The sequence below is a fragment of the Myotis nattereri genome, assembly GCF_964212035.1.
Source record: "Myotis nattereri genome assembly, chromosome: 15".
In the NCBI taxonomy this organism is placed as follows: Eukaryota; Metazoa; Chordata; class Mammalia; order Chiroptera; family Vespertilionidae; genus Myotis; species Myotis nattereri.
In genome coordinates, this window is record NC_138090.1 from 18,181,829 (window position 1) to 18,200,319 (window position 18,491).

Here is an 18,491-nt window from a genome sequence, read left to right on the forward strand (position 1 = left end):
GCGCCCGAGGGAGATGCAATGAAGGGCAGGTTCCCTGCGCTGGCATGGCTGCAAGGACAGATGCTCAACCTGTTTAAAGGTAAGTCCATCATCTGGGAGCAGGCCAGTGGGGCAGTGGTCACCAACGACACCAGACTGTGGAGCTGGGTAAGTTTGATATTTCTCATAATAAAGTAGGTTTACAGTTGTGAGTATGTAAAACACAAGAGTTTATTCTTATGTACTTATTTGAATTATAACTATAAACCTACTTTTGCCCACACCTGTATTTTAAAAATATATTAAAGATGGGAGGGAAACTCTTCATATAGACCCTTTTGCATCTTTTATGTTTGTAAATGCACAAGAGCTTCCAGGGCCCGGACGGGGAAACCAGTCGCCGGCGGGAGGAGGAAGAGGCCACCGACGCCCCCGGAGGAGCAGTGCAGGTTTCCTCGTCGGGGTGCTCCAGCCACACCGGAAACAGCGCCCCCTGACATGGCTTCACTTTGTCCCCAAATAATCTTAAGATAAAAGGTAAATAAGAAAACCAGAGATCCCGCTATTGTTGCTAACTTACCTGACCAGCACAGTTGACAAAATACTGGCATTCGATCTGTCCTTTATCCGTCTCCACGCCAGTAACTTCACCTTTTTTGATCATCACGTGAACAACACTTGTCCGGTCATAGATCTGAACCCCTGTTCAAGGTAAAGAAAGAGTTGGGCATCGCCCCTCAGATGGTCCACAATTAAGGCAGCTGCAGCAGATTCTCAACTCATAAGAAATACTGAAAAGGCCAGGTCAAAGCTTTAATTTTAAAAAACAAAACACCCCTAAGGACCACACCCCGAGACTGTAAATGAGACTTTCCCAAGGTTAAAATGGCGGGCACATGTAAAAAGGGGCTTCAGTGCACAGTTCAAGTCCAGGAATCATAAAAGGGGCAGGGGAGAAAAGCTCAAACAGGACAGCTTACATCCTATCTACCCCCATGATGAATCAGTTCACTCAAAGCGCACAACACCATGGACACTGAGGTGTCCTCCCCTCGTTCACTCAAACCCGGGACATGATCCAAGCTGTGGATTAAATCCCAACGTGTGTACTAACCTTGGAGCCTCTCAATTCAGGAGGGAAAGGAGTCCCTGCAGTCTGAAGGGTACTAAGCACACTGAATGTCTGGGTGGAGATTCAAAGTTCAGAGACTGGTGTTTAAATATAGTATGTTTACCAGAGTAGTCCAATGACTTGTGGCTAACACAGCCTGAATTTCAGAAAAAGGTTCAGAAGTCATTTTCTACTCACTACCATAGATTACACAGAGCAGAGTACCACTGTATATATGTTCCTTTTAACCCACTAAATGATTTTTTATAAATGAATGATCACTGACTTGGAAAAACAATTCAACTTCCTGAATCTAGGTTTCTTCAGCTGTAAAAGAATGACCCTTATTATAAGATCAAGGACTATATGGAATACTTTCCAAAAATTATAAAAGCCATTACATTACCTCTCTCGTTCACTTGACAAAAGTCACACTGAGATTGAAGCACTGCCGACACTAACATCACAGTCGGGGATGAGGACTCGGGGTCATCTGCTGAGTCTGATTAGCAGGTAGTGAACGAACATCTCGAGTAAACGGACTGTTTTCGAGGAGAAGCAGATAATATCTGCCCTTAAATCTAGGTGCATGTATGTCACTTCATCCTTATTTCATGGCCCACCAGCAGTCCATGAGTGAAGTGACCGTGCCAGGCACCTGCGTAACGCGGGACAGGAGGCCTCTCCTCCTCGGGGCCCCGTCACCTGTCCCTGCACCACTGGGGAACGCCCACGGGCGTGGGACTGAGGCTGATCCCCTTCTCTCGCTTGCCTGGCTTCCTCACTGCCCACAAGTACCAAGGAGAAGTCGCGCCTATAAGGTTCCAGATGGTGATCCAGAAAGCAAGCTAAGCTCACTCACTTTACAGAAAAGCACCTGTAACCTGATTCCTGTGGAATCGCACCACCTGAGTGATGCAAGGCCGGGCAATGCACTAGTATCTGGCCCAGTGGAACAGGAGCCCATTATGTGGACCCTATTCTGACTCAAACCCAGTTAATGTCTGATTCAAGTACCTGTGGCCATCATTAAACCCAGCGACGGGACTGCTTCCTGTCTGTCCTGCCTGGAGCAGCATCTTCCCTAGTAAAAGCCAGAGACTGTGCGGCAGCAGGAAGCACTCTTACCGCGTCCCCTGGAGAGCCCTGCCCTCCAACAGGAGGCCTGGCCAAGTGCAATGACCATGGGGTCCTGGCGTCCGGGGCACACCGTGTGAGGGCCACCCAGGATGCCTACTGGTCTCACCCAGGCCTGGCCCTGCCATGTGCCCGAGAATACACAGCCTCTTCTTCCAGGCCCCTGGATCCTCTCGTGGCATCTCTCTCCTCCCATGGCTATCAAATCCTAGTTACTAGACAATCAGTCTTCCTCTACAATTTACAGATGAGGTTACACTTCTTGACAGTATGAACTATATAAAATGGAAATGTGATAAACCCTTACTTGTGATCAAAATTTCAAATCTCCCTTTCCCTAATGAAAATGTTGTCAGCGGTCACATGATTTCTAAAGGGCTGGCGAGGTAAACCACATACTGTGCTTAGGCTATTGTTTGAATAATCTGCTACTGATCACGTGGCAGAGCCACTGCAGCTGGCAAAAGATAAAGCTACCACCCTCTGTCAGGATTAGTCTCGAATTATCTGATTCATTTTATGCAATGTCTTCAAAAGAACGACCCTGACATAGGCAGGTGTCTGGAATTTCATCACTGGGCCTCGCTACCCACTCACGATTAGTGCGCTCACCACAGTCTCATCAGCCACCAGAGCAGGCTCCAGGCTGGGCTTCTGGTAATCCGTCACCTTACAACCAACTGACAGCCATTCTTTCTGCCTTCGATCGTATGGGACCATCGTGTAGATGGGTCCTCCTCTTCCTGGGACAGTTCCTACTCACTCCAGAGCTAGCTAGCTAGTCCTTCTCCCCAAATTACACAGGTAAGGAGACACGTGTGAATGCTGTAGAGTCAGGAACATCCTTACTAGTGACTGGTACTTCAATGGGTCAAACTCTGATTTAGCTTCCAAGCACCTAACTTAAATTCCTCCTCCTCCCCCTGTGAAGCCAATGCTGCCACTTACTACACTTCAAGTGAAATATATAGGAAATGGCCCAGGAAAACCTTAATATCACAAGAATTACAGCATCTGAAAAGGATCTGGAATGATGATTGAATCTCCTCATTTTAAAAACAGGAAAACAAAGCTTGGCTGGTGTGGCTCAGTGGTTGATCATTCAACCCATGAACCAGGAGGTCAAGGTTCAATTCCTGGTCTGGGCACATGCCCAGGTGGTGGGTTCAATCCCCAATAGGGGACATGCAGGAGACAGCCCATTGATGATTCTCTCTCATCATTGATGTTTTATCTCTCCCTCTCCCTCCCTCTCTGAAATCAATAAAACATTTTTAAAATAAAATAAAAATAGGGAAACAAAGACAGCTCATAAGCAAAATGTCTTGCCCAAAGTAATACTCTGACTAGTGGCAGAGCCCAAACTACAACTCAGGTCTGAATGACCACTCACCAGGCCAGCTCCTGGGGACCACACACAGTCCCAGGAACAGAGTCTGGGGATGGGCACAGCAGAAAATGGCAGGCCCCTGCTTACCTGTTTGGATCCCTGTTTCTTGCTCTAGCTGCTGGTACAGTTTGTTTGAATAGTCTGCCATCTTCTGCTCAATGCCCAAGTGCCTGGCAGTGCTTATGATGCCTGCACAGAGCCTCGTAGAGCCAGCAGCCAGCCTGCAGGATGGATCACAAAGGCTGTTAGGTGGACTCATACCTATCAATGCAGCCAATTCAAGTCCCAACTGCAGCACTGTTCTGTCTGTCCAAAGATGGAAACACCTACATGTCCGTGGACATGACACTGATTTCAAATTTTGGAGTTCACCTACACAGTGGAATACTATACAGCCATGAAAAAGGAATGAGCGCCCTACCCTGTTTGGCTCAGTGGAGATTCAGCCTGCAGACCAAAAGGTTCCGGGTTCAATTCTGGTCAAGGGCAGGTACCTTGGTTGCAGGCTCCTCCCCAGCCTGGGGTCCTGGTGCAGGAGGCAACCAATTGATGTATCTCTCTCACATAGATGTTTCTCTCCGTCTTTCCCTCTCTTCCACTCTCCCTAAAATCAATGGAAAAATGCCCTCAACTGAAGATTAACAACAACAACCAAAAAATTAAAAACATTTTTTTAAAAAAGGGAATGAGAAAGTTTATATGCTACAATGTGGAATAATCCTATTGAGAAAAGGCAAGGAACAGTAAGGAATGCTACTGCTTGTATAAATGAATGAACACCCATTTACACCAGTACATACTGACGAACACACGTATGTTTCTATGTGGAGAAAGCATCTGGATCAATACACCAGGAACTTAACTTGCCTCCAGTGAGGGAAACTTGAGGCCAGAGGTCAGAGATGGGGGAGAAATTTTCCCTGGACACTTACAGAATTTTCTATTCTGACTCATGTGAATCTACTGCCTTTCAAGAAATAATAAATTCCTTTAAATGTCCAATTTGTTATAGGCAAAAGGCTGAAACAGGTAAGAACACTAGTGGTAAAATGAAGAATTTCAAAAAATCTATGAACTGCCTGGCTGACGTGGCTCGGTGGTTGAGCATCGACCTGTGAACCAAGAGGTCATGGTTCGATTCCCAGTCAAGGCTCATGCCCAGGTTGTGGGCTCGAACTCCAGTGTGGGGCATGCAGGAGGCAGCCAATCAATGATTCTCTCTCATCACTGATGTTTCTATCTCTCTCTCCCTCTTCCTTTCTCTCTGAAATCAATAAAGATATTTTTAAAATACACACAAAATCACTATGAACTATAGTTAACAATAACGTGTCAATGTTGATTCATTAGTGAGACAGTAACATTAATACTGGGATGTTAATAACAAGTAAAACTGGAGGTAAGTTATGGGAACTTCCTCCTGTCTTCTAAATTGTTCTGTAAATCTAAAACTCTTTCGAAACTAGTTACTTAAATGAAAAACAAAAACAAATAGAGCAGGATGCAGGCAATTTCATTCTGACTCCTAGAGGGAGCTCTTGGCCCCAGGATTTGTGTTGCTGCCTGACTATGAGAAGGAGAACAGATGCCAAGATGTGCTCTGAACATGAATAAACACATGCTTCAGACTTGGTTTGCGGGACTCTGCCAGCTCTCCAAAACCAGGAAACATGAGTTTTAAGCATCACCAAACAAAGCCCAGTACAGGATTTCCACCTGTGATTCTTCTCATGCTCCTAGCAACACTGATTAGCTAGTGGTGAGACGGGATCACCAAAAGGAAGAGAGGGAAGGAGGGAATCATGCCCAGTGGGTCCTTACCTGCCCTGCTCCAAAAGGACAATGTCCTTCCACCCCATCTTGGACAGGTGATAGGCCACGGATGTGCCCATGATTCCCCCGCCACAGATGACCACCTGCGCCTGGGCAGGCAGGGCGACAGAATGCACCTCGGCCGCTGAGGCACAGCATCTGGCTGAGGGCCAGTTCTGCCATCCTCGACTGGTTCTTTGTCTTTGGACCACCGATAGCAACCGGTAAAACATCACGTCTGTCAGCAATGGGAGGCGTGCGCTCACTCAGTCAGGAGGAGTTCCCAAGCACTTGACCTAGACAGAAAAACCAAACATATTTCATTCTACTGTGCTGAGTGCATACGATTCGTGAGAAAAGAGAATGAAATAAAAACAATCGTTGTTCATTTAGCAAGTAGGTGAAGACTGACTGAGTCCCATACATTGTGCTAACTTCGATACAGGAGCGAGCAATAACGAGGAGGTCCCAGCCTTTAGTAACTTACATCTGAGAGAGGATGAGACGGTGTGAGTGTGTGGGCGAAAGTGGCGGCAATAAACAAAGCAAGTCACAAAGAGTAACTGATTTTAATACCGTGGTCAGGAAAGAAGGTGACATTGTGAAAAGGCGTGATGGACAAAATGGAAGCAGCTACCAGAGTGTTCCAGACAGAGGAACAAGTGTCTACGGCCCTGATGGGAGACAGACCTTGATGAGCCCAAGCACAGAGAGGAAGCCAGCCTGACCCCAGCGTGAGGAGCAAGGGGGCCAGGATCTAAGGGAAAACTGGAGGCAGGCAGAAAGCCACTACACACCGCCCTTGGATGTGGGGATTTTATTCTAAGTGCCCAGGAAAATACTAAAGGAGAGAACGAAATGATCTGATCTATTTTCCAAGATCAGTGTGGCTCCATGGTGGAGACTGGATTGCAGAATGAGAGGAATAGCAGGGATGGGTTGGTAAACTATAGCCGTATTCCAGGGGACGTCATGGTGGCTTAGACAAGGAGAGGGCAGTGGAGTCAGAGACATGACTAGACCGTTTTGGAAGTAAAAATGACAGAATGTACTTGCCAACAAACTGGATGTACATGCAAAGAGGGAGAATTAAGGACGATGCCTATGTGTCTGAGTTAAGCAACTGGGGCCACTTACTATAGTGTGAAGGAGCAGGAAGGAACAGGGAATGAAGCTGGGATGCTGTGGGTAAGAGAGAGACAAAGAGAAAGAGAATACATTTGAACGTTCAACTTTTAGAGTTAAGTACAATATACCCATCTGCATCCACGTGGAAACAGTAAGCAGCAGCTGGATACACAAGTCTGAAATGGGAAGTAGGCTGGGAGCCATTAGCATATGCACGGTGGTGAAAGCCCTAACATTTCGAGGAACAAGAACTCTGAGCCTCTCCAGCATTCAGACTGGAAAGAGAAAGACAAGACTAGAGACAGGGCTGGACGCAGTGGCAGAATCAGAGTGTACAGACAAAGGCAAGTGGCTAAAGAAGAAGGAGCAATTGTTAGTAAGGTAGAAGGAAAACCAGGCACAGGTAAAACAGAAGCCAAGAGAGGGAAGTGTTCCAAAAAGTGGGGAACTACAGACAGTGGTGGGGGTGGCGCAGGTGGCAGAGTGTCCACTGGGATCTGACAGTTCGTAGGTCCTGATGTCCTCAAGAGGAACATTTTCAGGGAGAGGAAGGTAGGAAATACAGACGAGAGCAAATTGGAAATAAGCGAGATGTGGGAGTGGGGACAACTCTTACAGTTTGCTCTTATGGGGAGCAGAAAAGCAGAGCTGAAGCGTGGGGAGAATGTGGGGTACAGCAAGGTTAGCTGGCTGTTTTGTGCTTTAAGAATAGTTTACTGCCGAAACCGGTTAGGCCCAGTGGATAGAGCGTCGGCCTTGGACTGAAAGGTCCCAGGTTCGATTCCGGTCAAGGGCATGTACCTGGGTTGTGGGCCCATCCCCAGTGGGAGATGTGCAGGAGGCAGCTGATCGATGTTTCTCTCTCATCAATGTTTCTAACCTTCTATCTCTCTCCCTTCCTCTCTGTGAAAAATCAATAAAATATATTTTTTTTAAAAAAAGAATAGTTTACTGATTTTTGGAGAGAGAGGAAGGGAAAAGCAAGAAACATGGATGTGACAGAGTAACACTGATCAGCTGCTTCTTGCAGCTGCCACCCCCACCACAGTGCTTGGGACACCACCCAAGCAACTGAATCACACTGGCCAGAGACGGCTAGCTGGTTTTTTACTTGTGTGTTAAAATATATACATATATTTTTTAATTCTTCTTTCCCCAATATATTTTATTGATTTTAGAGAGGAAGGGAGAGGAAGAGAGAGATAGAAACATCAATTATGAGAGGGAATCATTGATTGGCTGCCTCTTGCACGCCCCCTACTGGGGATCGAGCCCACAACCCAGGCATGTACCCTTGGCCGAAATCGAACCTGGGACCCTTCAGTCCGCAGGCTCTATCCATTGAGCCAAACCAGCTAGGGCTTAAAATATATTTTTATTAATTTCAGAGAGGAAGGGAGAGGGAGAGAGAGATAGAAACATAATGATGAGAATCACTGGTGGCCTCCTGCATGCCCCACACTGGGGACTGAGCCCACAACCAGGCATGTGCCCTGACAGGGACTTCCTGGTTCACAGGTGAATGCTCATCCACTGAACCACTCTGGCTGGGCTAGCTGGGGTTTTTTTGTTGTTGTTGGTGATTTATTTTATTTTTTTAAAAATATATTTTAAGCCAAAACCGGTTTGGCTCAGTGGATAGAGCGTCGGCCTGCGGACTGAAGGGTCCCAGGTTCGGTTCCGGTCAAGGGCATGTACCTGGGTTGCGGGCACATCCCCAGTGGGAGATGTGCAGGAGGCAGCTGATCAATGTTTCTCTTTCATCGATGTTTCTAACTCTCTATCTCTCTCCCTTCCTCTCTGTAAAAAATCAATAAAATATATTTAAAAAATATATATATATATATTTTAATAATTTTTTACAGAGAGGAAGGGAGAGAGATAAAGAGTTAGAAACATCAATGAGAGAGAAACATCGATCAGCTGCCTCCTGCACATCTCCCACTGGGGATGTTCCCGCAACCAAGGTACATGCCCTTGACCGGAATCGAACCTGGGACCTTTCAGTCCGCAGGCCGTCGCTCTATCCACTGAGCCAAACCGGCCTCGGCGGTGGTTTATTTTTAAAAAAATATTTTTATTGATTTCAGAGAGGAAGGGAGAGGGAGAGACAGAAACATCAATGATGAGAGAAAATCATTGATCGGCTGCTTCCTGCGCGCCTCCCACTGGGGATGGAGCCTGCAACCTGGACATGTGCCCTTGACCAGAATCAAACCCTCAGTCCGCAGGCCAATGCTGTATCCACTGAACCAAACTGGCTAGAGCCTAGCTGGTTGTTTTTTTTAAAGATGGGAGCTGTTAAGAATATTTCACAACTAACACCTATCCTCTTCAAACTATTCCAAAAAGTCCAAGAGGAAGGAACCCTTCCAAGTTCTTTTTATGAGACCAGCATTATCCTAATTCTAAAACCAGATAAAGACACGACAAAGAAAAAGAACTACAGGCCAATATCCTTGATGAACATAGATGCTAAAATCCTCAACAAAACATTAGCAAATCAGACCCAGCAATATATTAAAAATATCATGCACCATGATCAAATGGCATTTATTCCAGAGATGCAAAGCTGGTACAATATTCCCAAATCAATAAGCATGATATATCACATAAACAAATTGAAAGACAAAAATCACATGATCCTATCAATAGACACAGAAAAAGCATTCAACAAAATCCAACACCCATTTTTGATAAAAATTCTTAGCAAAGTGGGAATAGAGGGATATTTCAACATAATAAAGGCCACATATGACAAACCTACAGCCAGCATCATACTCAATGGGCAAAAACTAAAACTATTGCCCCTAAGAACAGGAACAAGAAAGGGATGCCCGCTTTCACCACTCTTTGTCAACATAGTACTGGAATTCCTACTTACGGTGATCAGACAAAAAGAAAGAATAAAAGGCATCCAAATTGTAATGTAGGAAGTAAAACTCTCATTATCCGCAGATGACATGATATTGTACGTAGAAAACTCAAAAAGCTATTAGATTTAATAAATGAATTTAGCAATGTAGCAGGATACAAAATTAACACCCAGAAATTGATGGCATTTTTATACACCAATAATGAATTCTCAGAAAGAGAAACTAAATAAACAATTCTACTTACCATTGCCAACAAAAATTAAGGTACGTAGGAATAAACCTAACCAAGGAGGTAAAAGACTTATATTCAAAAAAGTATAGCACATTGAAAAAAAAAGAGAGAGAGAGAAAGATATAAACAGGTGGAAGAATATACCGTGCTCATGGACTGGTAGGATTAAACATCATTAAAATGTCCATACTATCCAAAGCAATCTACAGATTCAATACAATCCCTATTAAAATACCAATGACAGTCCTAGCTGATTTGGCTCAGTGGACAGAGCGTCAGCCTGTGGACTGAAGGGTCCTGGGTTCGATTCTAGTCAAGGGCACATGCCTGAATTGCAGGCTCGATCCCCAGTGTGGGGCATGCAGGAGGCAGCTGATCAATGCTATCTCTCATCATTGATGCTTCTATCTCTCTCTCCCTCTCCTTACCTCTCTGAAATCAATAAAAATATATTTTAAAAAAAACCAATGACATATTTTACAGATCTAGAGCAAATACTCCAAAAATTTATATGGAATCAAAAAAGACCCTGAATAGCCGCAGCAATCTTGAAAAAGAACAAAGTTGAAGGGATCACAATACCAGATAACAAGTTTACTACAAAGCCACTGTACTCAAAACAGCCTGGTACTGACACAAGAACACGCATATACTGGTAGATCAATGGAACAGGACAGAGAACCCAGTAATCGACCCAAGCCACTATGCTCAATTAATATTTGACAAAGGAGGCAAGAACATACAATGGAGCATAGACAGTCTCTTCCATAAATGGTGTTGGGAAAATTGGATAGGTACATGCAAAAAAGGAAACTAGACCCACCAACTTACACCCTACACAAGAATAAACCCAAAATGGATGAGACTTAAATGTAAGTCGGGAAACCATAAAAATCATAGAAGAAACTATAGGCAGCAAAATCTCGGGCACCTCTTGAAACAATATATTTACGAATACATCTTCTAGGGCAAAGGAAACTAAAGAAAAAATAAACAAAAGGCACTGCATCATAAAAGCTTCTGCACAACAAATGAAACCAACAACAAAATGAAAAGGGAGCCCACTGTATGGGAGAACATATTTGGCAATGATATATCTGATAAAGGGTTAATATCCAAAGTATATAAGGAAGTCATATAACTTAACAAAAGGAAGATAAATAATTCAATTAAAAAATGGACAAAGGACCTACATGGACACTTCTCCAAAGTGTACAGATGGCCAAGACACATTGAAAAGTGCTCAAAATCACTGATGATCAGAGATGCAAATTAAAATGACAATGAGGCCCAAACCGGTTTGGCTCAGTGGATAGAGCGTCGGCTTGCGGACTGAAAGGTCCCAGGTTCGATTCTGGTCAAGGGCATGTACCTGGGTTGCGGGCACATCCCCAGTGGGAGATGTGCAGGAGGCAGCTGATCGATGTTTCTCTCTATCTCTCTCCCTTCCTCTCTGTAAAAAATCAATAAAATATATTTAAAAAAATAAAAATAAAAATAAAATGACAATGAGGTATCACCTCACACCTGTCAGAATGGCTACCATCAACAAATCAACAAATGACAAGTGCTGGTGAGGATGTGGAGAAAAGGGAACCCTAATACACTGCTAGTGGGAAAACAGACTGGTGCAGCCATTATGGAAAACAGTATGGAGTTTCCGCAAAAAAATTAAATATGGAACTGGCATTTGACCCAGTAATACCACTTCTAGGAATATATCCTAAGAAACCCAAAACACCAATCAGAAAGAACGTATGCACCCCTATGTTCATAGCAGCACAATTTACAGTAGCTAAGATCTGGAAACAGCCCAAGTGCCCATCAGTAGATAAGTGATTCAAAAAGCAGTGGTACATTTATACCATGAAATACTATGCATCAGTAAAAAATAAGGATCCCTTACCCTTTGAGACAGCATGGAGGGACCTGGAGCATGTTATGCTAAGTGAAATAAGCCAGTCAGAGAAAGACAAGTATCACATGATCTCACTCATATGTGGAATGTAATGAACAAAATAAACTGATGAACAAAATAGATCCAGAGACATAGAAGCATGGAACAGACTATGGAATCTCAGCAACAGGGTGGAGGTGGGTGGGTAGGAAGAGATCAATCAAAGAAGTTGTATGCATATATGCATAACCCATGGACACAGACAATAGGGTGGTGAAGGCCTGGGGTGGGGGATGAGGTAGGGGTAGAAGGAGTCAATGGGGGGGGGGGGAAGACATATGTAATACTTTCAACAATATAGATTGATTTTTTAAAATATATTTTTATTGATTTCAGAGGAAGGGAGAGGGAGAGAGAGATAGAAACATCAATGAAAGAATCATTGGTCAGCTGCCTCTTAAACACCCCACACTAGGGATTGAGCCTGCAACCTGAGCATGTGCCCTTGACCGGAGTTGAACCCAGGACCCTTCACTTTGCAGGCCGACACTCTTATCCACTGAGCCAAACCGGCCAGGGCTTAATAGTATGTTTTTAAATATGTCTCCTCAGGCAAGGGAAATAAAAGAGAAAATAAACACATGGGACTACTGCGAATGAAAATGTTTTAGCACAGCAAAAGAAACCATCAACAAAATGAAAAGACACCCTACTGATTAAGAGAAGATATTTGTTTATGATCCATCTGATAAAGGGTTACTATCCAAAATACATAAGGGACTTACACAACTTAACACCAAAAAGAACAAAACAAACCATCTGATTTAAAAATGGGCAGAAGACCTCAATAGACATTCCTCCAAAGAGGACATACAGCTGGCCAAAAGGCATATGGGAAGATGCTCAACATCACTAATCATCAGGGAAATGCAAATTAAAACCGCAAATAGATATCAATTCACACGCCAGAAAGGCAATAACCAATAAAACAACAAACAAGTTTTGGCCAGGATGTGGAGAAAAGGGAACCCTCCTGTACTGTTGGTGGGCTTGTAACTTGGTGCAGCCACAATGGGAAACAGTATAGAAGGTCCTCAAAAATTTGAAACTAGAACTACCACATTACCCAACAATTCCACTTTGGGGTATTTATACAAAGAAATCCCAAATACTAATTTGAAAAGATATATGTCCCCCCCCCTCCCCCATGTTCACTGCAGCATTATTTACAATAGCCAAGATATGGAAGCAACCCAACTGTCCATCAATAGGTAAGTGGATTAAAAAAAATGAGATCTTGTCATTGCAACATGAATGGACCTAGAGGACATTATGCTAAGTAAAGTAAGTCAGAAATCAAATACCATATGATTTCACTTATATGTGGAACCTACAAAAATAAAGCAGAAATAAACTCATAGATACAAATGGATAGTTGCCAGATGGCAGAAAGGTTTGGGGAGGGGAGAGGAGGATGGGTAAAAAAGGGAAAGTGATTGCCCTGGCTGGTTTGCTCAGTGGTTAGAGCGTGGGCCTACGGAATGAAGGGGCCCAGGTTCAATTACAGTCAAGGGCCCAGGCCTGGGTTTCGGGCTCAATTCCCAGTGCGGGGCAGCCAATCAATGATTCCCTCTCATCATTGATGTTTCTATCTCTCCCTCTGGCCCTTCCTCTCTGAAATCAATAAAAATATATTTTTTTAAAAAGGGAAAGTGGCCAAAACCGGTTTGGCTCAGCGGATAGAGCGTCCGTCTGCAGACTGAAAGGTCCCAGGTTTGATTCCGGTCAAGGGCATGTACCTTGGTTGCAGGCATATCCCCAGTAGGAGATGTGCAGGAGGCAGCTGATCGATGTTTCTCTGTCATCGATGTTTCTAACTCTCTCTCTCTCTCTCCCTTCCACTCTGTAAAAAATCAATAAAATATATTAAAATAAATAAATAAAAAGGGAAAGTGATTAAGAAGTACAAATTGCCAATAATAAAGATTGTCACAGGGATGTAAAGTACAGCACAGGGAATATAGTCAATAATATTGTAATAACTATGCATGGTATCACATGGGTACTAGACTTACTGGGGTAATAACTTAGTTACATGTCTAATCCGAAACTAATATAATAGACAGGTGGGGCTTGTTGGGCCTCGCTGGGCCCCGCCTCTGCCTCAGCCCAGGTGAAGGCGGTTTGGAGGCGTCTCCTCTCCAGGCCCCTTTGGAACCGCAGCCTCAGACGCTGTTAATTTTTGCAAGTGCAACCCGGACGGCCCAGCTGGCGGCAGCCCCGCTGGAGTGTGGGAGGCGGGGTTCTCTCCACCCTCGAGGGTGTGTACAGGTCTTGCCCCTCGTGGGTCTGTTAAAAAAACACACACAAGTCAGTGCCCAGCCAGTGTGGCTCAGTGGTTGAGTGTCCACCTACGAACCAGGAGGGCAGGGTTCGATTCCCCGTCAGGGTACAAGCCCGGGTTTCGGGCTTGATCCCCAGTGTGGGGCGTGCAGGAGGCAGCCCATCAATGATTCTGTCATCACTGCTGTTTCTCTCTCTCTCTCCCTCTCCCCTCCTCTCTGAAATCAATAAAAATATGTTTAAAAAACAAAAAAAAATTACAAAAACAAGTCAGTAATGAGGTGAAAATAAAAATTTATTTAGAGTGGATACGATTGTGAGGAAAGGAAGGTACCAGAGTCTATTCTAGTAGGTTTGGTAGGAAAGCTTGATAGCAAAGGAGGTAAGGCCAGTAGAGAAGAAACTGAAGGTAAATAAAACATATACTCACCTTTAAAATAAGTTACGCTACAATATAAACTGACTGTATAATATTTTCTGCTGAGAGGAGTTAATTTCTGCTAAACAACTTCAGTGCTGGGCTGGTTCAGATCTGCTCACACCAACAAGAGCCAGCGGAGCCAGGGAGCTCCAACCCCCGGCGCTGTTCCTGGGACACAGCCTCGTGTCCACGGCGCTGCGGGCCCCACGGAGGCCCGGGGAGCATGTCCCACACCTGCCTCCGCACAGGAGCCGCCTGGGACACTCCTTCACACTCACACACACACTCACACACACACACCCCGCTCCCCTCTGGAGGGTCTGAGCCTCCTGGTTCAGGGTGCTGTGTTTTTCAAACGAGTGTGCCAGGTGATCAGCACGTTTAAGAAATTAGTATAAATCCCTGGCACCGGAAAAGGGTGCCCTTGGGCCGCCTCACCCCACCTCCGAGCCCGCTGCCTCCTCAGCGCCGGGCTCACAGGCCTGGGCAACATGGACTTGAAGATGCGGGGATCAAACCCGAGTGCCACCCGCATCAGACCCGAGGGGCCGACAGGAGCCGCCGCCCGGCCTCGGCGTCCCCAGGTGCCTGCCCCACAGGGCGCGGCGGAGTCCGACCTGCGAGCCAAGCCCAGGGGACCGCACGTCCCACGCGGGACCACGCCGCCACCTGCAGCGGGGAGACCGGGCGGGACGCCTCCTCTGCGCTGCGGGGCTGTGCGGGCCCGAGGCGGGGAGCCAGCAGCGAGGTCACCCCGCACGCGGGGAGCGGGTGCGCGGCAGCCGCTGCCGGGTCCCCGAGGCCGGGACAAGCTCCGCCGGCCCGAGCACCGCCGCGGAGACCGAGCGAGACCAGGCGGACCACTCTCGCCCGGGCCCGCGGCTTCCCGGGAGAACCCGGCAGAACCGACGGGAAACGAGGGGCCGCGGGGAACGGCCCTGAGCCAGACCAGAGCGGAAAGAGGGGCGCCGGGTCCCGGGGGCTCAGGCCGCGCGGACGGGGACGTCAGAGCGCCCGCCGCCGTCTCCTCACCTCACGGGCCCCACGGGCTCCGCGCTCAGCAGCACCCGGCGGGGGACCGGCAGCGGCCTCCACGGTCACCGGTTCGGGGCCGGGAAGGGGGTGGGGGGCCAGGAACGGGAGGGGGTGGGGCAGAGGGCGTGAGGGGCTCCTGGGAAGCGGGCCGCGACCTTCCGCGCTTTACGGCCCGGAGCGAGGGGACGCCGCGCGTGACCTCCCCCGCGCACGCGCACCATGACGTCACCGCCGCAGCCCCGCCCCTGCACGTGGGCTTGTTGCGCCTCGCTGTGCCCGGCCTCTGCCTCAGCCCAGCTGAAGGCGGTTTGGAGGCGTCTCCTCTCCGGGCCCCTTTGGAACCGCAGCCTCAGATGCTGTTAATTTCTGCAGGTGCAACCCGGACGGCCGAGGTGGCGGGGTTCTCTCCACCCTCGAGGGTGTGTATAGGTCTGGCCCCTCGTGGGTCTGGAACCCCAAACCACTCTAATCCAAGGCGTTAAAGAGGCTTCTTGGACTGACAGTCGCCTTTTTTCTTGGAAGTCTTTCGGGTCTTCCAGGGCGAGGCTCTAGCTGAGCTGATCGGAAATCTGGTTGGATGTGCTGACTCCCTGGAAGGCAGGATCAGAGGACCCGAGTTCCAGGCCGCATTTTATTTATTTATTTATTTATTTATTTATTTAATATATTTTATTGATTTTAGAGAGGAAAGGAGGGGGAGAGAGAAACATCAACGATGAGAGAGAATCATTGATCGGCTGCCTCCTGCACGCCCCCAATTAGGGATGGAGCCTGCAACCTGGGCTTGTGCCTTTGACCAGAATCGAACCCAGGACTCTTCAATCCGCAGGCTGATGCTCTATCCACTGAACCTAAGCAGCTTGACTGAATGGGTAGCTGACCCTGAGTATTGGGCCATACACACAAGTTCAGTGCTTTGGAGTCAAGCCCATCTCCCCGCAAGCCAGTCTTGTTTTATTGATGTCATCTTGCGGCCAGGTGCGCTGTTGGGAGATAGGGTTCAGCAGTGCACAAGAAACAGGGCTTCTGCCTTTAGGGAGTGGCAGTACAGTTCCAGGACCCCTGTGTACCATGCCAGCCCACAACCTGCATACTTTATATGCACTTTAGCTAAAGACTTAAAGCTTGGGGTCACCTACTTGGCCCCCCCAAAAAGAAGAGGTGTTAAGCTTACAAATCTGAGGTATATTCTTGGGGAAGCCTTTCCTGATGCCCAGATGTGGCCATTTCAGTAAAAGAGAACTTCACAGGTTTTCTTGATGAATCAGTCATCTGGCCCATGCCATTTCCATGCACAGGAATCTGGGGAAAACCTGGCGGTAGGAAATGGTGGGTGAAATGAAGTGATATTTCATGTGCTAATTACATTCTGTTTGCATGCAGAAGGCTGTGAGCAAGCTGTATGGATTTCTGCCTGCTTCCTCGCCTGTCACCTTTTGGGCCTCCGCTTTAAAATGCTAAGGCCAAAAGCTCCTTTCCTTGTCTTTGTTGACTTGTACTTTGTAGGCTCCCATAAGCACCAGTGCTCTATTTTTTTCAAGAAGATGAGTGTTGCCAAGACCGGTTTGGCTCAGTGGATGGAGCGTCGGCTTGCGGACTGAGGGGTCCCAGGTTCGATTCCGGTCCAGGGCATGTATCTGGGTTGCGGGCACATCCCCAGTAGGAGATGTGCAGGAGGCGGCTGATTGATGTTTCTCTCTCATTGACGTTTCTAACTCTCTATCTCTCTCTCCCTTCCTCTCTGTAAAAAAATCAATAAAATATATTAAAAAAAAAAAAAAAAGAAGATGAGTGTTTTAGGCTTTTCTTTTTCCATAAAATGTCAGAATTATTCCTTGGGTGATTCTTGACTTCCCAGAGCAAAAGTACACATTTCTCGGCCATTTTTCTCATGGTATTTAGATGTAGTTATTTTTATCCTTTGCAATCCTTCTGCCTTCTCTTTTCTGTCTCTTAAGGACAGAAATTAGGAGAGGTGGGAAGGATATTTTTAGCACCTGTTTCAAAAGATCTAAGCCAGGAATCCCTTTGCACACCAAGAACTGGGGCTTGGAGCACATCTTTTCTCCACGCCAGTTCTCGTGCCTTACACTCCAGAGTGTCCTGTGGTGGGTGGAGACAGGAGGGAGGCAAAGTAACTCCATTTCAGGCTGAGGGTTCCTTCACCCGCTCACCTCTCCTTCCCCAGAGCAGGTGGGTGTGGGTAGAGGCTGCCCCAGCTCGTCTCAGTGAGGTTCCCCAGCAGCACACTCACACCTTCCTCTCCGGTCAACTCTCAGGATGTGTCAAAGCGCCACTGCAATGACTGTCGAGTGCATTAGCTCATTATCCGCATCTATAACTGTGCAGTCTGTCCCGCCCCTTCCTGTCCCTTTGGTGTGTAGCGTTAGCATGTGGTCCTGAAGCCATCTGAGGCACTTAGGTAAACGGGATCTTCCCTCAAGGGCCCTGGTGACAGGCACAGGATGACCGAGCCTTTCTGCCTCCATGAACACGGTATTATCAAGCCGGATTTCAGTTAAGTTTTTCTTTTCATATTACCAGGTTTATAAATGAATAAACAGACACTTTAATTACTCTTACCACGTCCATGAAATATTCATCTGTATGTGTTTGCCATCACAAAAGATAGAATATATCAAACTTGTGTTGCCCTAGCCAGTATGGCTCAGTGGAGAGAGCGTAGGCCTGCAGACTGAAGGGTCCCAGGTTCAATTCCAGGCAAGGGCATATGCCTGGGTTGCGGGCTCAATCCCCAATAGGGGGTGTGCAGGAGGCAACCAATCAGTTGCCTCCAGTGATTCTCTCTCATCATTGATGTTTCTATCTCTCCCTCTCCCTTCCTCTCTGAAATCAATAAAAATATATTTTTAAAAAAAACTTGTGTTACCGAGTGTAAAAGAGAATTTGGAAACCTAGATAAAGTAGATACAGGCATTATGCAGTGGTGGCCTGGGTGGAGAGAGAAAGCCTTTGTTCCTTCTTCTTAAGTTACCACTGTTGCCACTGGATTTGACATCCTGTCATGCTAGAGGAACTACATGGCATGTCTTATGTCTCAAAGCTCAGTGTGGCTAGGTGGTTAGCATGTCTGCCCATGCACCGAAGAGTCACAGGTATAATTCCCAGT

General features: G+C 46.6%; 1 protein-coding gene and 1 long non-coding RNA gene across 2 annotated transcripts in view; one reads left to right on the plus strand and one right to left on the minus strand.

The window, feature by feature from the left end:
• Positions 1-681, minus strand: part of LOC308531213 (pyruvate dehydrogenase phosphatase regulatory subunit, mitochondrial-like) — a 6,756-nt gene extending 6,075 nt beyond the window's left edge. Inside the window, exon 1 of the mRNA XM_081108114.1 lies at positions 560-681. Within this exon, the coding sequence (XP_080964240.1) occupies positions 560-590 (31 nt within the window). The 5' untranslated portion in view covers positions 591-681. The remainder of the gene's footprint in view (positions 1-559) is intronic.
• LOC308531214 overlaps positions 1-17,943 on the plus strand; it is a 21,669-nt gene extending 3,726 nt beyond the window's left edge. The window contains exon 2 of the long non-coding RNA XR_013996908.1: positions 17,906-17,943. This is a non-coding gene — a long non-coding RNA (uncharacterized lncRNA). The remainder of the gene's footprint in view (positions 1-17,905) is intronic.
• Positions 17,944-18,491: the final 548 nt, after the last annotated feature.